The 24,665-nt window shown below is 37.6% G+C and overlaps 3 protein-coding genes across 4 annotated transcripts; all 3 read left to right on the plus strand.

Annotated features, from left to right (window-relative positions):
* Positions 1–2,753: 2,753 nt before the first annotated feature.
* Positions 2,754–9,309, plus strand: LOC122972189 (vascular cell adhesion protein 1-like). Of its 2 annotated transcripts, none has more exons than XM_044339035.1 (7): positions 2,754–3,842; positions 4,091–4,474; positions 5,068–5,373; positions 5,474–5,728; positions 5,855–5,951; positions 8,097–8,154; positions 8,477–9,309. In XM_044339035.1, the coding sequence occupies exons 1-7, from the start codon at positions 3,770–3,772 to the stop codon at positions 8,495–8,497; spliced, it is 1,194 nt and encodes a 397-aa protein (XP_044194970.1). In that variant the 5' UTR covers positions 2,754–3,769; the 3' UTR covers positions 8,498–9,309. The 2 variants fall into 2 exon arrangements, with proteins under 2 accessions (XP_044194970.1, XP_044194971.1); XM_044339036.1 differs by having other exon boundaries at positions 5,858–5,951.
* A 1,916-nt stretch (positions 9,310–11,225) lies between these two features.
* LOC122972184 (sialoadhesin-like) lies at positions 11,226–17,674 on the plus strand. The gene is made up of 7 exons (XM_044339029.1): positions 11,226–11,304; positions 11,544–11,927; positions 12,415–12,720; positions 12,821–13,075; positions 13,205–13,295; positions 16,501–16,558; positions 16,878–17,674. The coding sequence occupies exons 1-7, from the start codon at positions 11,241–11,243 to the stop codon at positions 17,085–17,087; spliced, it is 1,368 nt and encodes a 455-aa protein (XP_044194964.1). The 5' UTR covers positions 11,226–11,240; the 3' UTR covers positions 17,088–17,674.
* Positions 17,675–17,930: 256 nt separating this feature from the next.
* Positions 17,931–24,545, plus strand: LOC122972182 (myeloid cell surface antigen CD33-like). Its single transcript, XM_044339026.1, has 8 exons — positions 17,931–18,202; positions 18,566–18,641; positions 18,890–19,273; positions 19,682–19,987; positions 20,088–20,342; positions 20,472–20,562; positions 22,870–22,927; positions 23,247–24,545. The coding sequence occupies exons 2-8, from the start codon at positions 18,569–18,571 to the stop codon at positions 23,493–23,495; spliced, it is 1,416 nt and encodes a 471-aa protein (XP_044194961.1). The 5' UTR covers positions 17,931–18,202; positions 18,566–18,568; the 3' UTR covers positions 23,496–24,545.
* The last annotated feature ends 120 nt before the right edge of the window (positions 24,546–24,665 follow it).

The following is a 24,665-nucleotide window of genomic DNA, read 5'->3' on the forward strand; positions in this document are numbered from 1 at the left end:
ACTTTTGGTCACATGAGAGTATGTGTCAGTCCGGTTAATTTGGCTCTCATGCGGAACTGATGTGATGTGTGAGGGATTCTCTCTGCTGGCTGTTACGTAGGTAGCCTTATATGGTAAATTTGTTGCGCTCTGGGGGATGCACCCGAGGTGTTTAGTTTGGGAACGCATTTTTCTGATTTGTGGTTGAAGGGAAGTGTTTTTCATCCTGCAACTGTCATCTATGAACTGTGGATATTTGCTGAGGCATAGGAATGTAAGTTGCCAGTTTTCTGGAGGAGGAGTTATGTAGCTAGTTTTTAAGGCAGTCAGCTAGTGGGGAAGCTCTGATTGGAGACTGCCTATTCCTCCTGTGTGCACTGGGGGGTTAACACGTTACATTCCTCTATTCTCTTGTTGTGAATATTGGTAAGTTATGGAGAAGATTGTGAGAGCGTTTGTGCAGGCGCCATCTGAAAGGTTTTTGGATCAGTGCACAGAGGCTCATCTGAGTTTTACAATTTTGATGTGGGTGATTAAAAGAGCTAAAGAGACAGTGAAGGCCAATTTGAAATTTTGGGTCCCTCCTTGTGGGATTATCAATGTTTTTCCAGATCAATTTACTGTTGCCTTTTGCCTCATTCAAAATATTGAGATAAAAACGAGATTTAGCTTCTCTTAGCTCTTGGATAACTTTGTTCCTCAAACCTTTATAAATCAGCATGTCAGTGTCTCTTCTAGTTTTAACTGCTGTTAATAATTACTGAGACCATATGAGTGTAACAACTCAGCAGAATGTATTTAGGGTCTCATAGCAGTTTACTACTTACATACAGTTTGTATGAATTGCTGTTGGAGCATAGCTATCCTTATTATATTTAAGATAATCACAGAGTATCTTTATTCTACTTCCTTACATATCTTATAGACATGAAATTAAAGGAAACTTACACTTCCATTAAAATGAAATGGATACTTATAGATGCAAAACAAATTGAACCCTGGTAACAAATCAGTATCAGTAAGAGTCATTTCTGACCAGTCCATGGACTAGTGCAACCTAAACTGTTAAATATCTGTTTCATACCTCTGATCTGTTATTCTCTAATCTGTTATCACAGCCAGCAATGAGTAACAGAAGCAGCGTTGCTGAATGCACAAATGTAACTGTACTATACTTCAACTGTTTACTCTTCCCTGGCCTGATGAGTTGGGGGTGGGGGGTGGAATTATGTTTCTGTGAAAGTGCGGGTGTCACAACACCCTTAACACCCACGGCTGCGATGCCCCTGGGTTATGATCTGATAAGCCAGTGATTCAATTATAACTTTTAGTTATTCTTTCTGGTTTGTTAGTAAATATCAGATCAATTTATGTACTGGAACATTTTGCAATCCTAGTTCGGCCTTTTACTAGTTGTTCTAGTTGGAATTTCTCTGATCATTTTTAGTTTTTTCCTCTTAGTTTTATCCTCCCAGTTCACATTAAAATCACCCATAAGTAATAATTCTTTGTTGAGATTGCACTCTTTCAAGACTTCTTTGAGTTGATCACAGAAAGTGTCATCTGCAGAAGGGGGCCTATAGATACCTATGATGTTAAAAGACATTTGCTGGGATAACATATTCTAATGTGTTACCTACATTATAAACCACACGTTCACATTTGATGTTGTCTCTCACATAAAAAAAGCACCCCTCCTCCTCTTCCATCAGGTCTGTCTCTTCTGAAACATTGGTATCCAGGCACCGTGAACACACTTGCAGGAGTTGTTTGTTTCAACCATGTTTCAGTCAGACAGAGAAAGTCCAGATTTGAGTCAGACACAAGATGAGTTAGCTGATTGCTCTTTGCAGTAATGCTTCTGATTTTAAAATGTCCATTCAATAGCCCCCTTGGTTTCAGCTTCAGGTCCATAAGACTTTTGCATGATTGACAGTTTGGAAGGTTTTGAATAACCTCTGCCTCCTCACTGCAGGGTTTTGACACACAGTGGTGTCAGTAGCAGGTTTTGTGAGAGAGACACTGGACCTATCAAGGTTTCCACAGCCTGGTAGTGAAAAGTCATTCATTGAGACGTCATGCCTTGTGTTAACAAAGTTTAGTCTGTTAAGGGAGAAGCCCAGCTTAGAAAGTTGCTATTCATTCATCACTGGCACCAGAGGAGTCCCAGACATACTGGGGCACAAATCAGCATTGAAGTTCTGCAGCACTCCATGGGTCACTGGTTCAGGATTTAGTTAAACATCTCTGGAGAGCAGGATCAGCATGAAGAGGAGACCTGCTATTCTCCGAAATGGGGTGGCAGATGACCTGTCCACTGGATCAGTGTTTCGCTCTGGTACCTGGGCTCGTCCGTGTCGCAGGACAGAGGAATAGATTGCAAAATATCCCAGTAAGTTATGATGAAAAGTCACTGTAGGAGTGTCAAATGGCCATGAGCCAGCATTTGTCCCAAGCTCAATCACTCAGTGTCCCAGTGGTTTTCCATCAGTGTTGATTGCTCTGGCCAGACAGACACATACAGGCAATACAGCAATGAGTACCAACAGTAGTCCAAAAAGCACTCCATGAAACACAACCCAGGTGTTTTTGCTGATGAAACACTGTTTGAACTTGACGCAGTTTTTGACAGGCATGCTCTGTGGTACGATAAACGGCCTTGGATGACAGTCCTATGTAGCAATCTCATCCAGGATCCCAGTGGCCAGAGAGTGGAAACTCCTCTTAAGCCCGTCAACACTGGCCCAGTGCACCCGGAACCTCCTCTTGGTTAGGAACCCCAGAAGATCCATCTGGCCAGGACCGTTTCCTTTAATGTTGAGATGGACGTACAGATGGTCTTACTTGATGTTTGGCAGGTTCCATTGTCTGAGAAAGCACAAGAGATTGCTGCGTGCATTATACCCACAGGGTTATATTCTTATAGTGTGATGCCTTTTGGTTTGCGGAATGAGCCAGCAACCTTTCAGCGCCTGATGAACAGGTTTGTTGGAGAACTGGAAGGTTGCTCGGTGTATCTGGATGATGTGGTCATCTATTCTGATGATTGAGATATCCATCTTGACTGCATTGAGAGGTTGTTTGACCGCTTGGCTTATGCACATCTGATTGTTATCTTCACCAAGTGTGAGTTTGCAAAGACCACAGTTTCTTATTTGGGTCACAAGATACTCACAAGATATGTGCGGTGAGGGTGAGAACTGCTTATATTTGTCAAATATTTATATCACTCAGGTCAGCTGATCTTCAGTTTTACAACAAAACCAAATGGACTTGCTCTGTGGGTCTTCAAACACAGGAAGTCGAATCTGATTTATATCACAAAAGCTAAAAAGGGAAGTTGGTCTGTTACATTACAGCACAGCTTAATGAACTGAACGATTTCATTTGAATATACCAAAGGACCTTACTGCTGTTTTTGATGTGAGCTTGTTGGGTAAGACCTTAACTTTTTAACCCAGAGTTATATTATTCTGTTACTCCTCTGAAGTGGGAAATATTTGAGATAATAACTTATTTCCTATTATTTGTTTAGTTTAGTAGAAATGCCACCTAATAAATGAGAGGTCACTGTACCATTTTATCATTAACAGATACCATAATCTCACTACTTTGGTATTATGTAGAATTTAAATTAAATATAATATTTCATAGTTCTGCAGATTTACATCCCTTGTTTGAATGTGTGAATTTTAAGAGACTAATTGGTTTTAATATAATAAATCAAAATTCCATAACATGATTAAAAGAACAAAATATTCCTGCATTGTTGTGTTTGTAAATCCAGGTGATGAGATTCATGGCAGCCCTGTCTACAAAGATGTTGACAGACAACATGTTACTGAGTGTCTTCTTTCTTACAGGTGAGCTGTTTGTTCACTCAGTTTTATTTGGAGACATTAACTCAAATCATTTACACTCTGAAACAAAGCAGAAAGACCAGAAATTTCTTACAACTGTTCACATCCTGACTGCAACGTCAAGTTTTAAAACTGTTAACAGGACAAGAAAACATGCAACATTCAGCTGCTGAACTGTATTTATTGTATCATGAACCATCTCATCATGGAGATTTTTCTACTTTATGTTAATCATGACTCTGATCTCATAGGTGCTTTGGCTGCTTGTCCTCATATTCCACACCTCTTCATTACTGCACCGCTGGAGATAGAAGCACTGAGTGGATCTTGTTTGCAAATCCCGTGTAACTTTAGTGCTGGACCAGGAAAAACATTTGATGGCAGCAGAACAACCTTTGGAGTGTGGATTAAAAATGACCACAGATTTAAAAGCTATCCAAGAAATGTGATTTTCAACAGTGGTCAGACAGTTAACACCTATCCAATGAACATTACTGGAAACCTGAGTCAGAACGACTGCACCACTCTGTTTTCCAGTTTAATCACAACATATTTAGACAAATACTTCTTCAGAATTGAGAACGGACCATTCAGTGAAACAGCTTTTTGTGATCCTGTTCATATAACAGTCAAAGGTAAGAGAGTTTTCTTTTTTTTCAGTCATATTGTTGTTTAGAATAAAAAGGAAATCAGTTGCAGCTTTGGCCTGAACAGCAAACACCATGGCCCTAACCTTTACTGTGAAATTAAATATCTGATGCAGACTACAAAGAAAACTCAGCTGTGGTGAAATGTGAGAGAAACCAGCCTGTGAACACATAGTCATTGGTTTGAATGTCCTGACTCACAGTTGAATAACCTGAAAACTTGAATATTTATACATTTGAAGAAATCTTTATTAATATTGTCTGCACAACTAAACAGTAATAGACACTACTGTTTGTGTATGAAATAGGTAATCAGTCATGTGTTGAGTTATTTTAACTCCTCCGTTGAGGAACAAAGTCTAAATTAATTAGTCTTAGTTTATTTAAATTGCAGATTCTGACAGTTACTGTCTCAATGAATGCTCACAATACTCAACAACCTCTGATAGTTTCATGTCCCATGATGTGGTTTTTACAAGTGGGTAAAAGTTAAGGGGAAACATAAAATTTTGCTTCAGTTTAGCTATAAAATAACTAACACTGACATGTAGTGTAAAGTCTGTGTTTGATTTAAACCACAGATTCTCCTCCGAGCCCCAGAATTGAAATCTCAGGTGAGCTGAAGGAGAAGAAGTCTGTCACTATAACCTGCTCAGCTTTCACTCCCTGTCCACACTCCCCCCCTAAACTCACCTGGAATCTCCAACAAGACGCTCACAACAAAATAGAGGAAAACGCAGATCGAACCTTTACGACTAAAATCCAGACGACCATCACTCTGTCTGACAAGCACGACGGATACAACATCACCTGTTCTTCCAACTACTCTGTGAATGAAGGACAAAATGCTAAGTCAGCAGAGGAAAAAGTGACTCTCAGTGTTTCATGTAAGGCAACCAGAGTTTGTTATTGGATCCTGTTTAAACATGATGATTTATGGGATGTCAGCTGATTTTTAAGGAATAAAAATAATCACATTTTCTTCAGATGCTCCCAAAGACACCTCAGTGAGGATCAGTCCATCAGGTTTGGTGTCACCAGGTAGCTGGGTGAACCTGACCTGCTCCAGCAGAGCCAAACCTGCTGCCAACTTCACCTGGTTCAACATCAGCAAAGATGGACCCATGAAAGTATCGGAAGGAGACTTTTACAGCTTCAATGTGACAGATGGAGGAGTTTATCACTGTGTGGCCACAAATGATCTTGGTAATCAGACGTCAGAGATCCATCTGACTATTAAAGGTAAATGCAGGACTGTACTGAATCCACTCTAATATGGGACTCCAGAAGTGGTTGCACCAGCTATGATATGTCCAAATTCAACCTTTGTTTTTGTTTAGTCACTTATATTGCTTTTGTGTCTATAAGCAGGACCAGAAATGCCTCATGAATCTTTTCAGTGGGGGGCGATTCTTGGAGGAATGTTTGGGATCATCGTACTCATCTGCCTGGTTGTCTGTGTGTGGTGAGTATCACACATTTAAGCAGCTAACATGACATGGCTGAAGTTTCTCTGTGCTCACCTTAAATCTGAGTTTAAGGCGTGTACCTACGAGCATGATTGATGATATCACAACTAGTTCGGAGCCAATCATGGTCCAGTAAACAACTTACACAAGTGCGATCAGGAGACTTGAAGCCTCCAGTGATAAAAATGAACTTTACAGTGAAGTAGGAAACATCTTGTGTTTCAGCAGTTAAACTTCTGAAATGAAAAATATATATTTGTATGTTCATAGAATCTGATTTAATGAAGAATAAGGAGTATATGTCATTTTAAGGATCTTAATGAGGTAATTGAACTTTTGGTGATGAAAAAACATATTTGACACAAATTACTATTACAAGAAGATGTGTAATCAGTTACTATTTACTCACTAGAGGTCACTGTAGACCATAGGATGTTGTGCTGCATGTTTGGTAAGAAACTGAGAAAAGAGGTAGTAGTAAAGTACCAGAGTCAAGTGTCTCACTCTCTTTCCTTGATGTTTATGTAATTCAGGCCCCATGTAGCTGTGTTATAATTATGCTTGAGTGTGTAGTACAATGGGACAGGGCCTGAGTTCATTGCTGAACTGTTATATGTATTATTATCCTTCAACTTGCCTCTTTTGAGTTTTACCACAAATCTTTATTCCTAATCTTACTCAACAAAATTAATATGGACACCACACAACTGTACTAACTTTAAATGCAATAATCCTGATACAGGTATTTATTTACAAAATGAGATAATAAAATTTGATAACTCTTTCTTTATAAAATAAAATATAAAAAAATACTCAACATGTTATAAATAAGTGTATAAAATGAAATATCAAGTTTCTTTAGTTTTAAACCTTTTCCTTTAAATTTCAAAAATCAATTTTATAACTTTATACTTCTTTTAATCAGAATAAGTACCTTTTAACTATTCTTTAAATCAAAGTATCTTTTAACTTTCTTTTAATTAGAATGAGTACACTTTTAAATAGCACTATATATATATATATATATATATATATATATATATATATACCTTAAATCAAAATAGTTACCTATCAAATGCCTCTTGAACAGAAAATTACCCTTCGAATATGGTTAATGTTAACAAAAACAAAATTTTTAATTTCATACACAACCCAAAATCACTCAATGTTTACCTGTGGGCCCACACACACGCACACCTTCCCTCTTTATTCAATAATTTAACCCTGTTGCAGGCCTGATTTGAAGCTGGGGTGTGGTGAGGCCTAAAAACTTAAATGGCCGCTTCACTCTGACATGAGCAGAAAACAAAAAGCATGTGCAAGTTCAGTTAGTACTCACGAATCCCAAGTGAATTGTTAATGGGGATAGCAGTCACAGGGGCAATGGCACCACATCTCTGGGCTCCCAACTGGCTCCAGTGCGAACCTACACACCTCGCCACATTCATCTTTATATACAGTCTGAAGGTATAACATGCAACAAGGAACCTGCGGCTGGGAGTTGAACCATGGATGTTGTGGTTGCGTGGTACGCACCTCAACCATTAGGCCATCTAAGGCCTCCGATTTTGTTTTTTATTTAGCACATGTAAAAATGAAGAGAAAACTGACATTTATTTGTTGAATTTATGAATAGCTCGCCACACTATTGTTTTTACTTTGTAAAGTCTATAAAGTTTTTAATCTTCAGGTGGATTATGCTTTGGATCCCATCACAGCTCCCACTATTTTATCATCACTTTAAAAAAAACATAAACAGCTATTTCATAGCTCATACACTATGTCAACAAAGTAATTACTCCACATTTAAAACATATTTAAATAGATCATGATCATAAAATGATTGCAACATAAGCACTATTACTCCATTTTCCCCACTGTTCCTGTCTTGTTATCCAATAATAATTTTGCTGTACCTAAAAAATTCTTACAGTTTAATTTGTCAAGTAAGTTTAAAACACAAATTTGTTTCCCCTTCATTATCTACTCTGGTCTTCTTCACTTGTATTTACAGACAGTGCGAATTAAATTCATATACTGTTTACTAAACAATTAGTTAATATTGGCTGTAATTTCAAGTGTTACCAAAATGTTTCTACATTCTACATTATTATATCTACATTATTTCCTTTATTTTACAGCATTCTCGTGTCTTTGAAGTGGTTCCAGTTGACAATTCCAACTCCACAACAAACTCAGGTGGGAAAATTCTGAACTTTGAAAACACAACAAATGTGACAAAACATCATGTTAGCAACCTGCTGTGGTAGAAGATTACGAGTATTCACTCTCCAAGACTGAACAACACACAAAAGAATGGACAATTGATCCTTTAGGTCTTTTGTGACACAATATAAGATGTTTTGTTGCTGCATACAGTGATGGCAGATTGTTCTGATCTTATCTGCTTTATATAAGTGGGAGCCAAGTCAGAGGTTGAATTAATTATTTTCCAAATCTAGATGAAGTTCCCCCTCCCCTCTCCTCATAATTTTTCCTGTTTGGTAAAATTTTTTTGTAGCCAGTTAGCCAGCCAGTTTAGAGCTAGCCAGTAAAACAGAAGAAAAAGAAGAGAAAGGAGAAGACATCCATTATGGAGAGACTGACTTCCCCAAACCGGGACCTAAACTGTCATTTGACTCAGCGCAGGACATCAGACAGCAGCAGGATAGGGTGTATGCACAGGTCAACATGTCCGAGCCAACAAACAGCTTAACACAGACTGCTAACAGCCCAAAGGACTGTGAGAGAAAATTGAATAATGGGTTATCATTTTATAAATCTTTTGTATATATGTTAAAAATGTTTGTTTTCAACTGAATGTGATGTAATGTCATTGTCATTCTGGTATACATGTTTGTGAAGAAATCCTACTCCTAGGCTAGTTGAACTCTTGAACTTCTTTCTATTTCAAGATTGTTTGCTGACCTCTGGGGTTAGCTCGAGATATCTTTGTCTTAAGCCTACTGTTTTAGAGACTTTGTGGATCATGAGGTACCTAGATAAGCTACATTTGAAGGATGTCTTTGTTTGAAATTATTGATTGACCATGAGGTCTATGTGGGATCAGCGTATGACCATAGTTGTTTGTAAGAAGGTGTAACAGTTTGTGGAAGTGTCCATTTAGGGACTGTTTTTAACTTTGCTTCTGGAGAAGTATAAAGCTGTCTGGTTTGGGTGCACAATCTTTAGGGAAAGGGCAGCTGAACAACATGCTTTCTCCAAAAATACAAGATGACTGTATTTTTGTTTTGTGTTTTGTGTGTGGACATTTGTATAATTGTTACTGATGGTGTGATGGATTGTACAGTATCTACAACTGCTTCAACAAGTAACAATGTTTGATGCTTTTTTTATGTCTCTGTGTGGTTCTTCAGCAACAATGAAAAATTTCCACGACAGGACCTGTATGCTTAAGTGAAGGAAAAAAGAGTTGTTTTATTGTTTAAAGAAAGACATTTGAGAAGAATTCATATCAAATGTTTCTTTATGTTTATCTATACACAATGTTCTTTTTAGTCAGTTAATATAGAAAAAGATACTGGAGCCTAGACAGAAAAAAATTATTGTCACTGTTTACTGATCAAAGACAGGAAGCTCAAAACTTCCTCATCCTGCAGGTTTTTTCATGTCAATGATCAGCTTGTTCATATGTGTGTGCTGACCTCACACAGCTGCTGTTGACTGATTTGTTATATATAATACCAGATACACACAAATAAAACTCCCAAAGCTCTAAATGGGGAACGAGACACACACATTAACACTGTAGTACACGATTATGTTTAATTTGAAATGTTTGTGTCTAAGTTTGCAAAGGTGAAGATTAAAACATTTTTAATACATTCAAAAGAATTTTCATATGAAAATAGACCAGTGTAGGGAAAAATGATATCAATTACTTCCTTATGTTTTACAGAACTGAATTTATAGTGAAAAGGTCTGAATCACCAGCAACAGGAAAAGGTTTTGGGTGTGATTCTCACAGAAACCATCTGCTCTAATAATGTATGCTGACATCAAATGACAGAAAGTAGAAAAGCCTACTTTTCTACTCCTCTAATTATTTCATTTAATTTACACATCATTGATTGTATTTGCTTAATTCAACAATAAATTCACTGATTATTGTAGTATTATAGACCATGTTGACTGTTAGTTTTACCAATGAGTACTAAACACAAATTACAGCTGAGGCTGATGGGATGGGTGAGTTCTGCAGGTATTTTGTTATAAACCAAAGTACAGGACGAAATGAAACTTTGACCTGATGATGGCACTAGATGAAAAGTCAGTGGATCACCAAAGTTATTATTACACTTCATCCTGAGAGGGGACATGAATGTCATTTACATCATCATTTGTGTTTGAGCACATACACAAAGGTTATGATAGCTGTGTAGCTAACTGTTAATTTAATGTGTCATCCAGCATAATGGTGGCTCTGTAAAAATTATATTTTGAAACAACTCACAAACTAACTTGTGTCACTTATTCAATGATAACAATTAGAATAACACATATAAAAACATGTGAAGTGAAAGAAGCATCTTCATCACTGAGGTTCTCTCATCAGTCCAGTAATGAAGAGCAGCAGCAGCAACACTGGAAACTAGAGTATATATGTAATACATGAAGTCAATATTTCCATCTGTTCAAATACTCACAGATTGTGAGCAGTGAGGGTGAGAACTGTTTGTATTTGTCAGATATTTATATCACTCAGGTCAGCTGATCTTCAGCTTTACAATAAAACCAAATGGACTTGCTCTGTAAGTCTTAAATTAGAAGCTAAAAAGGGAAGTTGGTCTGTTTCATTACAGCTCTGCTTAATAAACTGTGAAGGATTTTCACTTGAAATCAGTCAAAGGATCTTACTGCTGCTCTGTTTTTGATGTGAGCTTGTTGGGTAAGACCTTAACTTTTTAATCCAGAGTTATATTATTCTGTTACTCCTTGTGAACTGAAGTGGAAAATATTTTATATAACATCTTATTTGTTGAGCTTTAGTTTAGCAGAAATGGCACCTCATAGATTAGAGGATATTGTAACATTTTACCATTAACAGATACCATAATCTCACTACTTTGGTATTATTTAGAATTTACATTAAATATCAGATTTCATAGTATAGTTGTACAGATTTACATCCTTGGTTTGAATGTGTGAATTTGAGGATAATTTGCTTTAAAATAAATTGTATGGTTAATAAAAACGCCATAAAATGGTTAAAAGAAGAAAATATTCCTGCATTGTTGTGTTTGTAAATCCAGGTGATTTGATTCATGGCAGCCCTGTCTACAAAGATGTTGACAGACAACATGTTACTGAGTGTCTTCTTTCTTACAGGTGAGCTGTTTGTTCACTCAGTTTTATTTGGAGACATTAACTCAAATCATTTACACTCTGAAACAAAGCAGAAAGACCAGAAACTTCTTACAACTGTTCACATCCTGACTGCAACGTCAAATTTTAAAACTGTTAACAGGACAAGAAAACATGCAAACTGAACTGTATTTATTGCATCATGAACCATCTCATCATGGAGATTTTTCAACTTTATGTTAATCGTGACTCTGATCTCACAGGTGCTTTGGCTGCTTGTCCTCATATTCCACACCTCTTCATTACTGCACCGCTGGAGATAGAAGCACTGAGTGGATCTTGTTTGCAAATCCCGTGTAACTTTAGTGCTGCACCGGGACAAACATTTGATGGCAGCAGAACAACCTTTGGAGTGTGGATTAAAAATGACCACAGATTTAAAAGCTATTCAAGAAATGTGATTTTCAACAGTGGTCAGACAGTTAACACCTATCCAATGAAAATTACTGGAAACCTGAGTCAGAAAAACTGCACCACTCTGTTTTCCAGTTTAAACACAACATATACAGACAGATACTACTTCAGAATTGAGAACGGACCATTCAGCCAAACAGCTTCTTGTAGTCCTGTTCAAATAACAGTCAAAGGTAAGAGAGTTTTCTTTTTTTCAGTCATATTGTTGTTTAGAATAAAAAGGAAATCAGTTGCAGCTTTGGTCTGAACAGCAAACACCATGGCCCTAACCTTTACTGTGAAATTAAATATCTGATGTAGACTACAAAGAAAACTCAGCTGTGGTGAAATGTGAGAGAAACCAGCCTGTGAACACATAGTCATTGGTTTGAATGTCCTGACTCACAGTTGAATAATACCTGAATATTTATACATTTAATCAGTATCAAGTTATTTCAAATCCTCCATATTCATTGAGGGACAAAGTCCAAATGAATCAGTCTTAGTTTGTTTAAGACACTGATTTTGACAGTTACTGTCTCAATAAATGCTCACAATACTCAACAACCTCTGACAGTTTCATGTCCCATGATGTGTTTTTTTTACAAATGGATGAAAATTAGCTGTAAAATAACTAACACTGACATGTAGTGTAAAGTCTGTGTTTGATTTAAACCACAGATTCTCCTCCGAGCCCCAGAATTGAAATCTCAGGTGAGCTGAAGGAGAAGAAGTCTGTCACTATAACCTGCTCAGCTTTCACTCCCTGTCCACACTCCCCCCCTAAACTCACCTGGAATCTCCAACAAGACGCTCATAACAAAATAGAGGAAAACGCAGATCGAACCTTTACGACTAAAATCCAGACGACCATCACTCTGTCTGACAAGCACAACGGATACAACATCACCTGTTCTTCCAGCTACTCTGTGAATGAAGGACAAAATGCTAAGTCAGCAAAGGAAAAAGTGACTCTCAGTGTTTCATGTAAGGCAACCAGAGTTTGCTATTGGATCCTGTCAAAACATGATGATTCATGGGATGTCAGCTGATTTTTAAGGAATAAAAATAATCACATTTTCCTCAGATGCTCCCAAAGACACCTCAGCGAGGATCAGTCCACCAGGTTCGGTGTCACCAGGTAGCTGGGTGAACCTGACCTGCTCCAGCAGAGCCAAACCTGCTGCCAACTTCAACTGGTTCAACATCAGCAAAGATGGACCCATGAAAGTATCTGAAGGAGACTTTTACAGCTTCAATGTGACAGATGGAGGAGTTTATCACTGTGTGGCCACAAATGATCTTGGTAATCAGACGTCAGAGATCCATCTGACTATTAAAGGTAAATGCAGGACTGTACTGAATCCACTCTAATGTGGGACTTCAGAAGTGGTTGCACCAGCTATGATATGTCCACATTCACCCTTTGTTTTTGTTTAGTCACTTATATTGCTTTTGTGTCTATAAGCAGGACCAGATTCTCATGGATCTTTTCAGCAGTGGGCGGTTCTTGGAGGAATCATTGGGATCATCGTACTCATCTGCCTGGTTGTCTGTGTGTGGTGAGTATCACAAATTAAAGCAGCTAATATGACTCAGTTTCTGGCTGAAATTTCAGCTGCAGCCACATTCAAGATGAAGGCGCAGATGTGTGATCTAGCAGATCTTAACCTGTTTATCTCTTGTGGCACTTTTGACTTCATTAAATTATATTATTTATTTATTATATAATTAAAGTTTATTATTGAACTTCATCATATAATATGATACACTGACTCTCATTGTACAGACACCTGAAAGAAGAAGCTATGATACTGTGTAGACATGTTCTCATTGCCCCTTAATAATAACAATCCTACCAAAAAGAGTTATTATAACTAAAGTTCAGGAACAAGACCATGACCCACTCTCTCACTAATTCAAACACCTTTGCCTCACTAATCCAAATCACCTGTGCACTCATATATAGGTGTGTCTAACCCTGGGTCATGACGTTCACTCTTCTGGACCCACTCCATTTCCTCCTATTCCTATTGCTCCGCACATCTTTAATACCATGCCCATACCTGCTCTTTCTGTGGCAGCGCCCATGCCAAGTCCAGTTGTATAATAGGAAGTGAGATTCTGTCTCCACTTCTCTTGAGGTTGAAAATGTCAACACAACCTGCCTTCCCTGAGGAGCCTGTTCTGCCTGTAACAGCATGTTTCTATGGCCAGGCTTGTCCACTCAGTCTGTACATTGTCAATATTTTCCTTTATCAGTCATGGTAGTCAGGTACTCTGCCACCATGTACTCTCTGTTTAGGGTCAAATAGAATTCTAATTTTCTTTGTGATTTGGTAGTTTCATTCCAATGATTGATATAGTTTTCTCTTGTTTTGAGATTATTTGGTTGGGCCAGATTATTTTTGGTGTTATTTTGGTGTGTGTGGGCAGTGCTTCAGCAGCAGCAAGCAGAGGGGACTCTGATCCATTTTCATCCACTATCCAAATGTACCCGAGTGATATAAACTTCTTCATCAAACTGCTTTCAGGAGCTCCAGCCCCTTCGATTTCTCACCCACACGTCATGTTAATCAGAGGCTTAAGAAAGACAGAACCTCTGCTCACAACAAAACATCTACCCCTGATAGCAGACCTCCTCACCTGTTGTATCCAAACCCTCCATGCAGGATGCTCGTTCCCATCGATTAACTCAACACTTGAATCTATGTTCCTCCTAGCATTCTCAGTTTATTTTACAATGCTCAGAATCCACCACCACCTCATCCACCTACAACCTACGACATCCTCAGATTTAACCTCAAATGAAGCAAAACCAACCAGCTCTGCATTTCTCACCCCATTTTCCTCTTCTGTTTAAACTCTTATCTGAGCCCTTTCGAACCCATTCATACTTACGTAGACCCGAGACTAACCCACCATGCTTCTCCTCAAGACCCACTCTTAACCACCGAATCCAGCAGCGTAGCCACACACTGCTGGTTCCACCACCATCTCTGCTAAGTTCTGTCCAAGTCAGGAATTTCATTATCCTCTGGTCACTCCTTCCGAGTAGGAGTCGCTTCAACCGCTTCCAGACAAGGAATCCTGGACCACACAATCAAAATTCTCGGCTGCCAGTCTTCCCAAGCCTACCATAGCTATATCCATAGCCACCTCAGCAACATCCAAAGAGTCCATTCTCACCTAGTCCCGTGAAGTTAACTTATATAATACATCGTATATAATACCAGTGTACTCAGTTAGGAGCAGGTTTGGTTATTAGCAATAATTAATAGTTAATTAATAGTTATAAAATGATTATTAATTATTAAAAATCAATGAGAGAGGAAGGAGGAGGAACAAGATGGCGGACCTGAACCATGTGGTGTTATGTCATGTGAGATTTCTGGTCAAGATGGTGGGTGTGACTGCGAGATTTGAACAGAGACAATGGTTTATGGCATCTGCCGGCTCAACAGGTGTCTCTAACAATGAGATAACTTGGGGACAGGGCTAAGCTCTGGTACAGAGTTATCTGCTCACCACGTGTGTGTGCATGTAGGAGCGTGTATGTGTGTAGTTAGTAAGAGGGAAAGGAGGTGGAAGCACCGAAGAACAAAAGATTTCAGCAATTGTGAGGAGAAGTGGTATTTGCTTTTATTTACACAGAGACGTAGCATGAAAACATACTTATTTGATGGCCATGGTCTGATTTCAACAAATAAAATGCAACCCACAGTCTCACACATGATGGTGAGCTAACACAAAGCAGTCCAAGCAGTTAGATAGACACAAATCAGTTTAGTGTGGTTAACACAACCAGACAAGCAGCAAACAACAACACTGCTTCAGTATCATCAGCAGCAATAACGGGACTCAGTCCATTTAACTTCACAAAAACAACAGCAATAAAGCTGAAAATAACACACTTTATTCACTTATCTTTCCCCAGACTTAAGCCTCTTACTTCGCTTTAAGGAAGCAAGTAGGGTGTGTTTCAGTCTGTCTTTTGCAAGTTTCCAGAGTTTGAAAGGAAACACCTTGCACTCTTTATTTGGAAGATCTTGGCTCCAAACAGAAAAGATCTTTATATACAGTCTGAGGGTATAACATGCAACAAGGATCCTGTGGCCGGGAGTCAAACCACGGATGTTGTGATTGCGTGGTACGCACCTCAACCATTAGGCCATCTAGGGCCTCAGATTTTGTTTTTATTTAGCACACGTAAAAATGAAGAGAAAACTGACATTTATTTGTTGAATCTATGAATAGCTCGCCACACTATTGTTTTTACTTTGTCTCTAAGTCTATAAAGTTTTTAATCTTCAAGTGGATTATGCTTTGGATCCCATCACAGCTCCCACTATTTTATCATCACTTAAAAAAAAAAACATAAACAGCTATTTCATAGCTCATACACTATGTCAACAAAGTAATTACTCCACATTTAAAACATATTTAAATAGATCATGATCATAAAATGATTGCAACATAAGCACTATTACTCCATTTTCCCCACTGTTCCTGTCTTGTTATCCAATAATTATTTTGCTGTACTGAAAAAATTCTTACAGTTTAATTTGTCAAGTAAGTTTAAAACACAAATTTGTTTCCCCTTCATTATCTACTCTGGTCTTCTTCACTTGTATTTACAGACAGTACATATTAAATTCATATACTGTTTACTAAACAATTAGTAAATATTGGCTGTAATTTCAAGTGTTACCAAAATGTTTCTACATTCTACATTATTATATCTACATTATTTCCTTTATTTTACAGCATTCTTGTGTATTTGAAGTGTTTCCGGTCGACAAATCCAACTCCACAACAAACTCAGGTGGGAAAATTCTGAACTTTGAAAACACAACAAATGTGACAAAACATCATGTTAGCAACCTGCTGTGGTAGAAGATTATGAGTATTCACTCTCCAAGACTGAACAACACACAAAAGAATGGACAATTGATCTTTTAACTCTTTTATGACACAATATAAGATGTTTTGTTGCTGCATACAGTGACAGCAGATTGTTCTGATCTTATCTGCTTTATATAAGTGAGAGCCAAGTCAGAGGTTGAATGAATCATTTTCCAAATCTAGATGAACGTCCCCCTCCAACTCCTCATAATTTTTCCTGTTTGGTAAATTTTTTGCAGAGTCAAACAGGTGGAGGCGGAGAAGACATCCATTATGGAGAGATTGACTTCTCCAGACTGGAACCTGAACCGTCCTCTGACTCAGTGCAGGACATCAGACAGCAGCAGGATACAGTGTATGCACAGGTCAATGTGTCTGAGCCAACAAACAGATTAACACAGACTGCTGATGGCCCAAAGGTCCTGTATGCTCAAGTGAAGAAAAACTGAGAGTTGTTTTATTGTTAAAAGAAAGACATTTGAGAAGAATTTATATCAAATGTTTATTTATTTTTATCTATACACAATGTTCTTTTTAGTCAGTTAATATAGAAAAAGACACTGGAGCCTGGACAGAAAAACATTATTGTCACTGTTTACTGATCAAAGACAGGAAGCTCAAAACTTTCACATCCTGCCGTTGCAACTGCAACAGCTGCTGTTGTCTTTGAGTACTAAACACAAATTACAGCTGAGCTTGATGGGATGGGTGAGTTCTACAGGTATTTTGTTATAAACCAAAGTACAGGACGAAATGAAACTTTGACCTGATGATGGCACTAGATGAAAAGTCAGTGGATCACCAAAGTTATTATTACACTTCATCCTGAGAGGGGACATGAATGTCATTTACATCATCATTTGTGTTTGAGCACATACACAAAGGTTATGATAGCTGTGTAGCTAACTGCTGATTTAATGTGTCATCCAGCATAATGGTGGCTCTGTAAAAATTATATTTTGAGAGAACTCACAAACTAACTTGTGTCACTTATTCAATGATAAAAATTGTAATAACACAAATAAACACATGTGAAGTGAAAGAAGCATTTTTCAGCAATATTTTATTCTGGTCAAATGGGTTAAAATACTCACAGGATGTGAACTGTTTGTACTTGTAAAATATTATTTTTTTCAAATTTGATGAGCAGATAAACCCCTGAAATGCACCATCTCATTTTCAAAGGGGACTTCAAGCTCAAACATGAACGTTAACAAACGTTTAAACAAAAAACAACAACAACAACAACAAAAAAACACATATACAAAAAAGGTTAAACAATTCAAGGACACAAAACATTCAATATGGTTACATCAACAAAGGCATTTACACACACATATTTACATCACTCAGGTCAGCTGATCTTCAGCTTTACAACAAACCAAATGGACTTGCTCTGTAGGTCTTAAAACACGGGAAGTCAACTCACTTTAAAATTGCAAAAGCTAAAAAGGGAAGTTGATGTGTTACACAACAGTTCAGCTTAATAAATTGAACAATTTTCACTTGAAATCACCAGTCAAAGGATCTTACTGCTGCTCTGTTTTTGATGTGAGCTTGATGGGTAAGACCTTCTTAACTTTTTAACCCAGAGAATTATATTATTCTGTTACTCCTCGTGAAACTGAAGTGGAAAATAGTTTTTCCATATATATTCCATAATTTTTTTATTTAGCAGAAATGGCACCTAAGAAATGGTATTTCACTGCAACATTTTACCATTAACAGATACCATAATCTCACCAGTTTTGTATTATGTAGAATTTACATTAAATATAAGATTTCATGTTGTAGTTGTACAGATTTACATCCCTGGTTTGAATGTGTGAATTTTAAGAGACGAATTGGTTTTAATATAATGAATAAAAACTCCATAAAATGATTAAAAGAAGAAAATATTCCTGCATTTTTATGTTTGTAAATCCAGGTGATGAGATTCATGGCAGCCCTGTTTACAAAGATGTTGACAGACAACATGTTACTGAGTGTCTTCTTTCTTACAGGTGAGCTGTTTGTTCACTCAGTTTTATTTGGAGACATTAACTCAAATCATTTACACTCTGAAACAAAGCAGAAAGACCAGAAATTTCTTACAACTGTTCACATTGTGACTGCAACGTCAAGTTTTAAAACTGTTAACAGGACAAGAAAACATGCAACATACAGCTGCTGAACTGTATTTATTGTATCACGAACCATCTCATCATGGAGATTTTTCTACTTTATGTTAATCGTGACTCTGATCTCACAGGTGCTTTGGCTGCTTGTCCTGATGATTCACACCTCTTCATTACTGCACCGCTGGAGATAAAAGCACTGAGTGGATCTTGTTTGCAAATCCCGTGTAACTTTGGTGCTGCACCGGGACAAACATTTGATGGCAGCAGAACAACCTTTGGAGTGTGGATTAAAAATGACCACAGATTTAAAAGCTATCCAAGAAATGTGATTTTCAACAGTAGTCAGACAGTTAACACCTATCCAATGAACGTTACTGGAAACCTGAGTCAGAAAAACTGCACCACTCTGTTTTCCAGTTTAAACACAACATATACAGACAAATACTACTTCAGAATTGAGAACGGGCCATTCAAGGAAACAGCTGTTTGTGATCCTGTTCAAATAACAGTCAAAGGTAAGAGAGTTTTCTTTTTTTCAGTCATATTGTTGTTTAAAATTTAAAAAAAGGAAATCAGTCATGTATCGAGTTATTTCCACTCCTCCATATTCATTGAGGGACAAAGTTTAAGTGAATTAGTCATAATTTGCTTAAATTGCTGATTCTGACAGTAACTATCTCATTGAATGCTCACAATGCTCAATGTGGTTTTTACAAATGGGTAAAAATTGGAGGGAAACATTCAATTTAGTTTCAGTTTAGCTGTAAAATAAATAACACTGACATTAACTGGTCCAAACTGTAATTTACAAGCAGTTGCAATACAATATTCTTAATGTTGGCCTTCAAAAACACCTTCTGACCTACATCTGTAACATTTACTGTATTCTTTAATGTAAAGTCTGTGTTTGATTTAAACCACAGATTCTCCTCCGAGCCCCAGAATTGAAATCTCAGGTGAGCTGAAGGAGAAGGAGTCTGTCACTATAACCTGCTCAGCTTTCACTCCCTGTCCACACTCCCCTCCTAAACTCACCTGGAATCTCCAACAAGACGCTCACAACAAAATAGAGGAAAACGCAGACCGAACCTTTACGACTAAAATCCAGACGACCATCACTCTGTCTGACAAGCACGACGGATACAACATCACCTGTTCTTCCAGCTACTCTGTGAATGAAGGACAAAATGCTAAGTCAGCAGAGGAAAAAGTGACTCTCAGTGTTTCATGTAAGGCAACCAGAGTTTGTTATTGGATCCTGTCAAAACATGATGATTTATGGGATGTCAGCTGATTTTTAATGAATAAAAATAATCACATTTTCTTCAGATGCTCCCAAAGACACCTCAGCGAGGATCAGTCCACCAGGTTCGGTGTCACCATGTAGCTGGGTGAACCTGACCTGCTCCAGCAGAGCCAAACCTGCTGCCAACTTCACCTGGTTCAACATCAGCAAAGATGGACCCATGAAAGTATCTGAAGGAGACTTTTACAGCTTCAATGTGACAGATGGAGGAGTTTATCACTGTGTGGCCACAAATGATCTTGGTAATCAGACATCAGAGATCCATCTGACTATTAAAGGTAAATGCAGGACTGTACTGAATCCACTCTAATGTGGGACTTCAGAAGTGGTTGCACCAGCTATGATATGTCCACATTCACCCTTTGTTTTTGTTTAGTCACTTATATTGCTTTTGTGTCTATGAGCAGGACCAGATTCTCATGGATCTTTTCAGCGGTGGGCGGTTCTTGGAGGAATCATAGGGATCATCGTACTCATCTGCCTGGTTGTCTGTGTGTGGTGAGTATCACACATTAAAGCAGCTAATATGACTCAGTTTCTGGCTGAAATTTCAGCTGCAGCCACATTCAAAATGAAGAGTTTGTGATCTGTCAGGTCTTGACCTGTTTATCTCTTGTGGCACCTTTGATTTAGTAAAAAAAAAACTTAAAACTTATCATAAACTTCACCATACAATATGATACAATGACTCTCATTGTACAGGCAACCAAAAGAGGAAGGTATGAAACTGTAGATACAGAAAGTGAAAAGTGGAAAGAAAAAAGTGGAAAGAGTTCTCATTGCCCCTTAATAATAACAATCCTACCAGACACAAAAATCACATCACTTAAAGTCTTCCTCTCCTCAAAAATGTGTTTCTCTTCTTGTTACTTCAGTTGGATGTTTTAGCTTCACTGTGCAGAATGAACCAGTTAAAAGTTTGGACACACATTTCCCTTCACTTGAATGACTGGTGCTGTATGTACAGAGTTTGACACTTTCAACTCTTCAAGTTTCTCTGTGCTATCCTTAAAGTGTGTATCTACGAGCATGAATGGTGACATCACAACTAGATCAGAGCCAATCATGGTCCAGTAAACAACTTACACAAGTGTAATCAGGAGACTTGAAGCCTCCAGTGCTGAGAATGAACTTTACAGTGAAGCAGGAAACATCATGTGTTCAGCAGTTAAACTTCTGAAATGAAAAATATATATTTGCATATTTATAGATTCTGGATGTAATGAAGAATAAGGAGTATATGTCATTTTAAGGATCTTAATTAGGTAATTGAACTTTTGGATTTGGAAAATCATATTAGACATATTAGACAAAGAAGAAGTTGTGTATTCAGTTACTATTTACTCAATAGAGGTCACTGTAGACCACAGGATGTTGTGCTGCATGTTTGGAAAGAAACTGAGATAAGAGGAAGTAGTAAAGTACCAGAGTCAAGTGTCTCACTCTCTTTCCTTGATGTTTAGATTACTTGGGCCTATAACAGAAGAGTATAATTATATATCTTAAAACACATCTGGCGGGGTGGGGGTGGGGGGTGGGTGGGGTGTCTTTTGTCTTTAATTGACTGTCAGTGGAGAGAGATGGACAGAGAAATAGGGGCATGATCAGGCGGTATCTTGAGGCTGAAGCCAATGGTTAAGTACCTGGCTCCAACTGCCTCCCATTCAAAAAACATCAACTTCTCTCTGGAAATACTAAGTCAATCATTTTTTATCAAGTCATTATGGTCTCAATCTTTAAATTCAGATCCTCTAATAAGTGTGCTGGTGGTCATTTTGGAAATTATTGCTCCATCAATAAGATTTGAAGACTTACAGTAGCTTTGATGTCTGCTGTGTGATTGACAGTTTATTCACCTGCTGCTCTCCCTGGCTCTGGGACTCGCTCTGAATCGGACTATAGTTGCAATATTTCAGTAAATTTAATGTTTCTTGATCATGATGTCCTGTTAACACAATTTGGCAGAAGTAACTTACATTAGCCCAGGGGTACCCAGTGTGTTCCCAGAAAGCAAGCGTTAGCTTGGGCCTGAGGTAGCGGGGCGTGTTTCCAGAGTTTGAAAGGAAACACCTTGCACTCTTTATTTGGAAGATCTTGGCTCCAAACAGAAAAGATCTTTATATACAGTCTGAAGGTATAACAACAAGGATCCTGTGGCCGGGAGTCAAGCCACAGATGTTGTGGTTGCGTGGTACGCACCTCAACCATAAGGCCATCTAGGGCCTCAGATTTTGTTTTTTATTTAGCACGTGTAAAAATGAAGAAAAAACTGACATTTATTTGTTGAATCTATGAATAGCTCGCCACACTATTGTTTTTACTTTGTAAAGTCTATAAAGTTTTTAATCTTCAAGTGGATTATGCTTTGGATCCCATCACAGCTCCCACTATTTTATCATCACTTTAAAAAAAAACATAAACAGCTATTTCATAGCTCATACACTATGTCAACAAAGTAATTACTCCACATTTAAAACATATTTAAATAGATCATGATCATAAAATGATTGCAACATAAGCACTATTACTCCATTTTCCCCACTGTTCCTGTCTTGTTATCCAATAATAATTTTGCTGTACCTAAAAAATTCTTACAGTTTAATTTGTCAAGTAAGTTTAAAACACAAATTTGTTTCCCCTTCATTATCTACTCTGGTCTTCTTCACTTGTATTTACAGACAGTACGTATTAAATTCATATACTGTTTACTAAACAATTGGTAAATATTGGCTGTAATTTCAAGTGTTACCAAAATGTTTCTACTTTCTACATTATTATATCTACATTATTTCCTTTATTTTACAGCATTCTTGTGTATTTGAAGTGTTTCCGGTCGACAAATCCAACTCCACAACAAACTCAGGTGGGAAAATTCTGAACTTTGAAAACACAACAAATGTGACAAAACATCATGTTAGCAACCTGCTGTGGTAGAAGATTATGAGTATTCACTCTCCAAGACTGAACAACACACAAAAGAATGGACAATTGATCCTTTAGGTCTTTTGTGACACAATATAAGATGTTTTGTTGCTGCGTACAGTGACAGCAGATTGTTCTGATCTTCACTGCTTTATATAAGTGAGAGCCAAGTCAGAGGTTGAATGAATCATTTTCCAAATCCAGATGAAGGTCCCCCTCCATCTCCTCATAACTTTTCTTCTTTGGTGAATTTTTTGCAGAGTCAAACAGGTGAAGAGCCAGCCAGTAAAACAGAAGAAGAAAAAGAAAAGGAAGGAAGAGAAGACATCCATTATCGAGAGATTGACTTCTCCAGACTGGAACCTGAACCGTCCTGTGACTCAGTGCAGGACATCAGACAGCAGCAGGATACGATGTATGCACAGGTCAAAGCGTCCGAGCCATCAAACAGATTAACACAGACTGCTGATGGCCCAAAGGTCCTGTATGCTCAAATGAAGAAAAACTGAGAGTTGTTTTATTGTTAAAAGAAAGACATTTGAGAGGAATTTATATCAAATGTTTCTTTATGTTTATCTATACACAATGTTCTTTTTAGTCAGTTAATATAGAAAAAGACACTGGAGCCTGGACAGAAAAACATTATTGTCACTGTTTACTGATCAAAGACAGCAAGCTCAAAACTTCCACTCCCAAAGCTCTAAATGGAGAACGAGACTAAAAGACACCAGAAGCAGGTCTGCACACACATTAACACTGTAGTACAAGATTATGTTTAATTTGAAATGTTTGTGTCTAAGTTTGCAAAAGTGAAGATTAAAATATTTTTATGCATTCAACAATTGTCTTGAATTGCACTGAAATGAAAACCCATACATATGAAACTGGACCAGTGCAGTGAAGAAATGATATCAACTACTTCCTTGTGTTTTACGGAACTGAATTTATAGTGAAAAGGTCTGAATCACCAGCAACAGGAAAAGGTTTTGGGTGTGATCCTCACAGAAACCGTCTGCTCTAATAATGTATGCTGACATCAAATGACAGAAAGTAGAAAAGCCTACTTTTCTACTCCTCTAATTATTTCATTTAATTTACACATCATTGATTGTATTTGCTTAATTCAACAACAAATTCACTGATTACTGTAGTATTATAGACCATGTTGACTGTTAGTTTTACCAATGAGTACTAAACACAAATTACAGCTGAGGCTGATGGGATGGGTGAGTTCTGCAGGTATTTTGTTATAAACCAAAGTACAGGACGAAATGAAACTTTGACCTGATGATGGCACTAGATGAAAAGTCAGTGGATCACCAAAGTTATTATTACACTTCATCCTGAGAGGGGACATGAATGTCATTTACATCATCATTTGTGTTTGAGCACATACACAAAGGTTATGATAGCTGTGTAGCTAACTGTTAATTTAATGTGTCATCCAGCATAATGGTGGCTCTGTAAAAAATATATTTTGAGAGAACTCACAAACTAACTTGTGTCACTTATTCAATGATAAAAAATTGTAATAAAACAAAAACATGTGAAGTGAAAGAAGCATTTTCATCAATATTTTAATCTGTTAAAATTATTTAAAATACTCACAGGACGTGAACTGTTTGTACTTGTAAAATATTATTTTTTTCAAAATGTAATAAGCACATAAATCCCTTGAG

Source organism: Thunnus albacares, chromosome 21 (assembly GCF_914725855.1).
Source record: "Thunnus albacares chromosome 21, fThuAlb1.1, whole genome shotgun sequence".
NCBI classification, from domain to species: Eukaryota; Metazoa; Chordata; class Actinopteri; order Scombriformes; family Scombridae; genus Thunnus; species Thunnus albacares.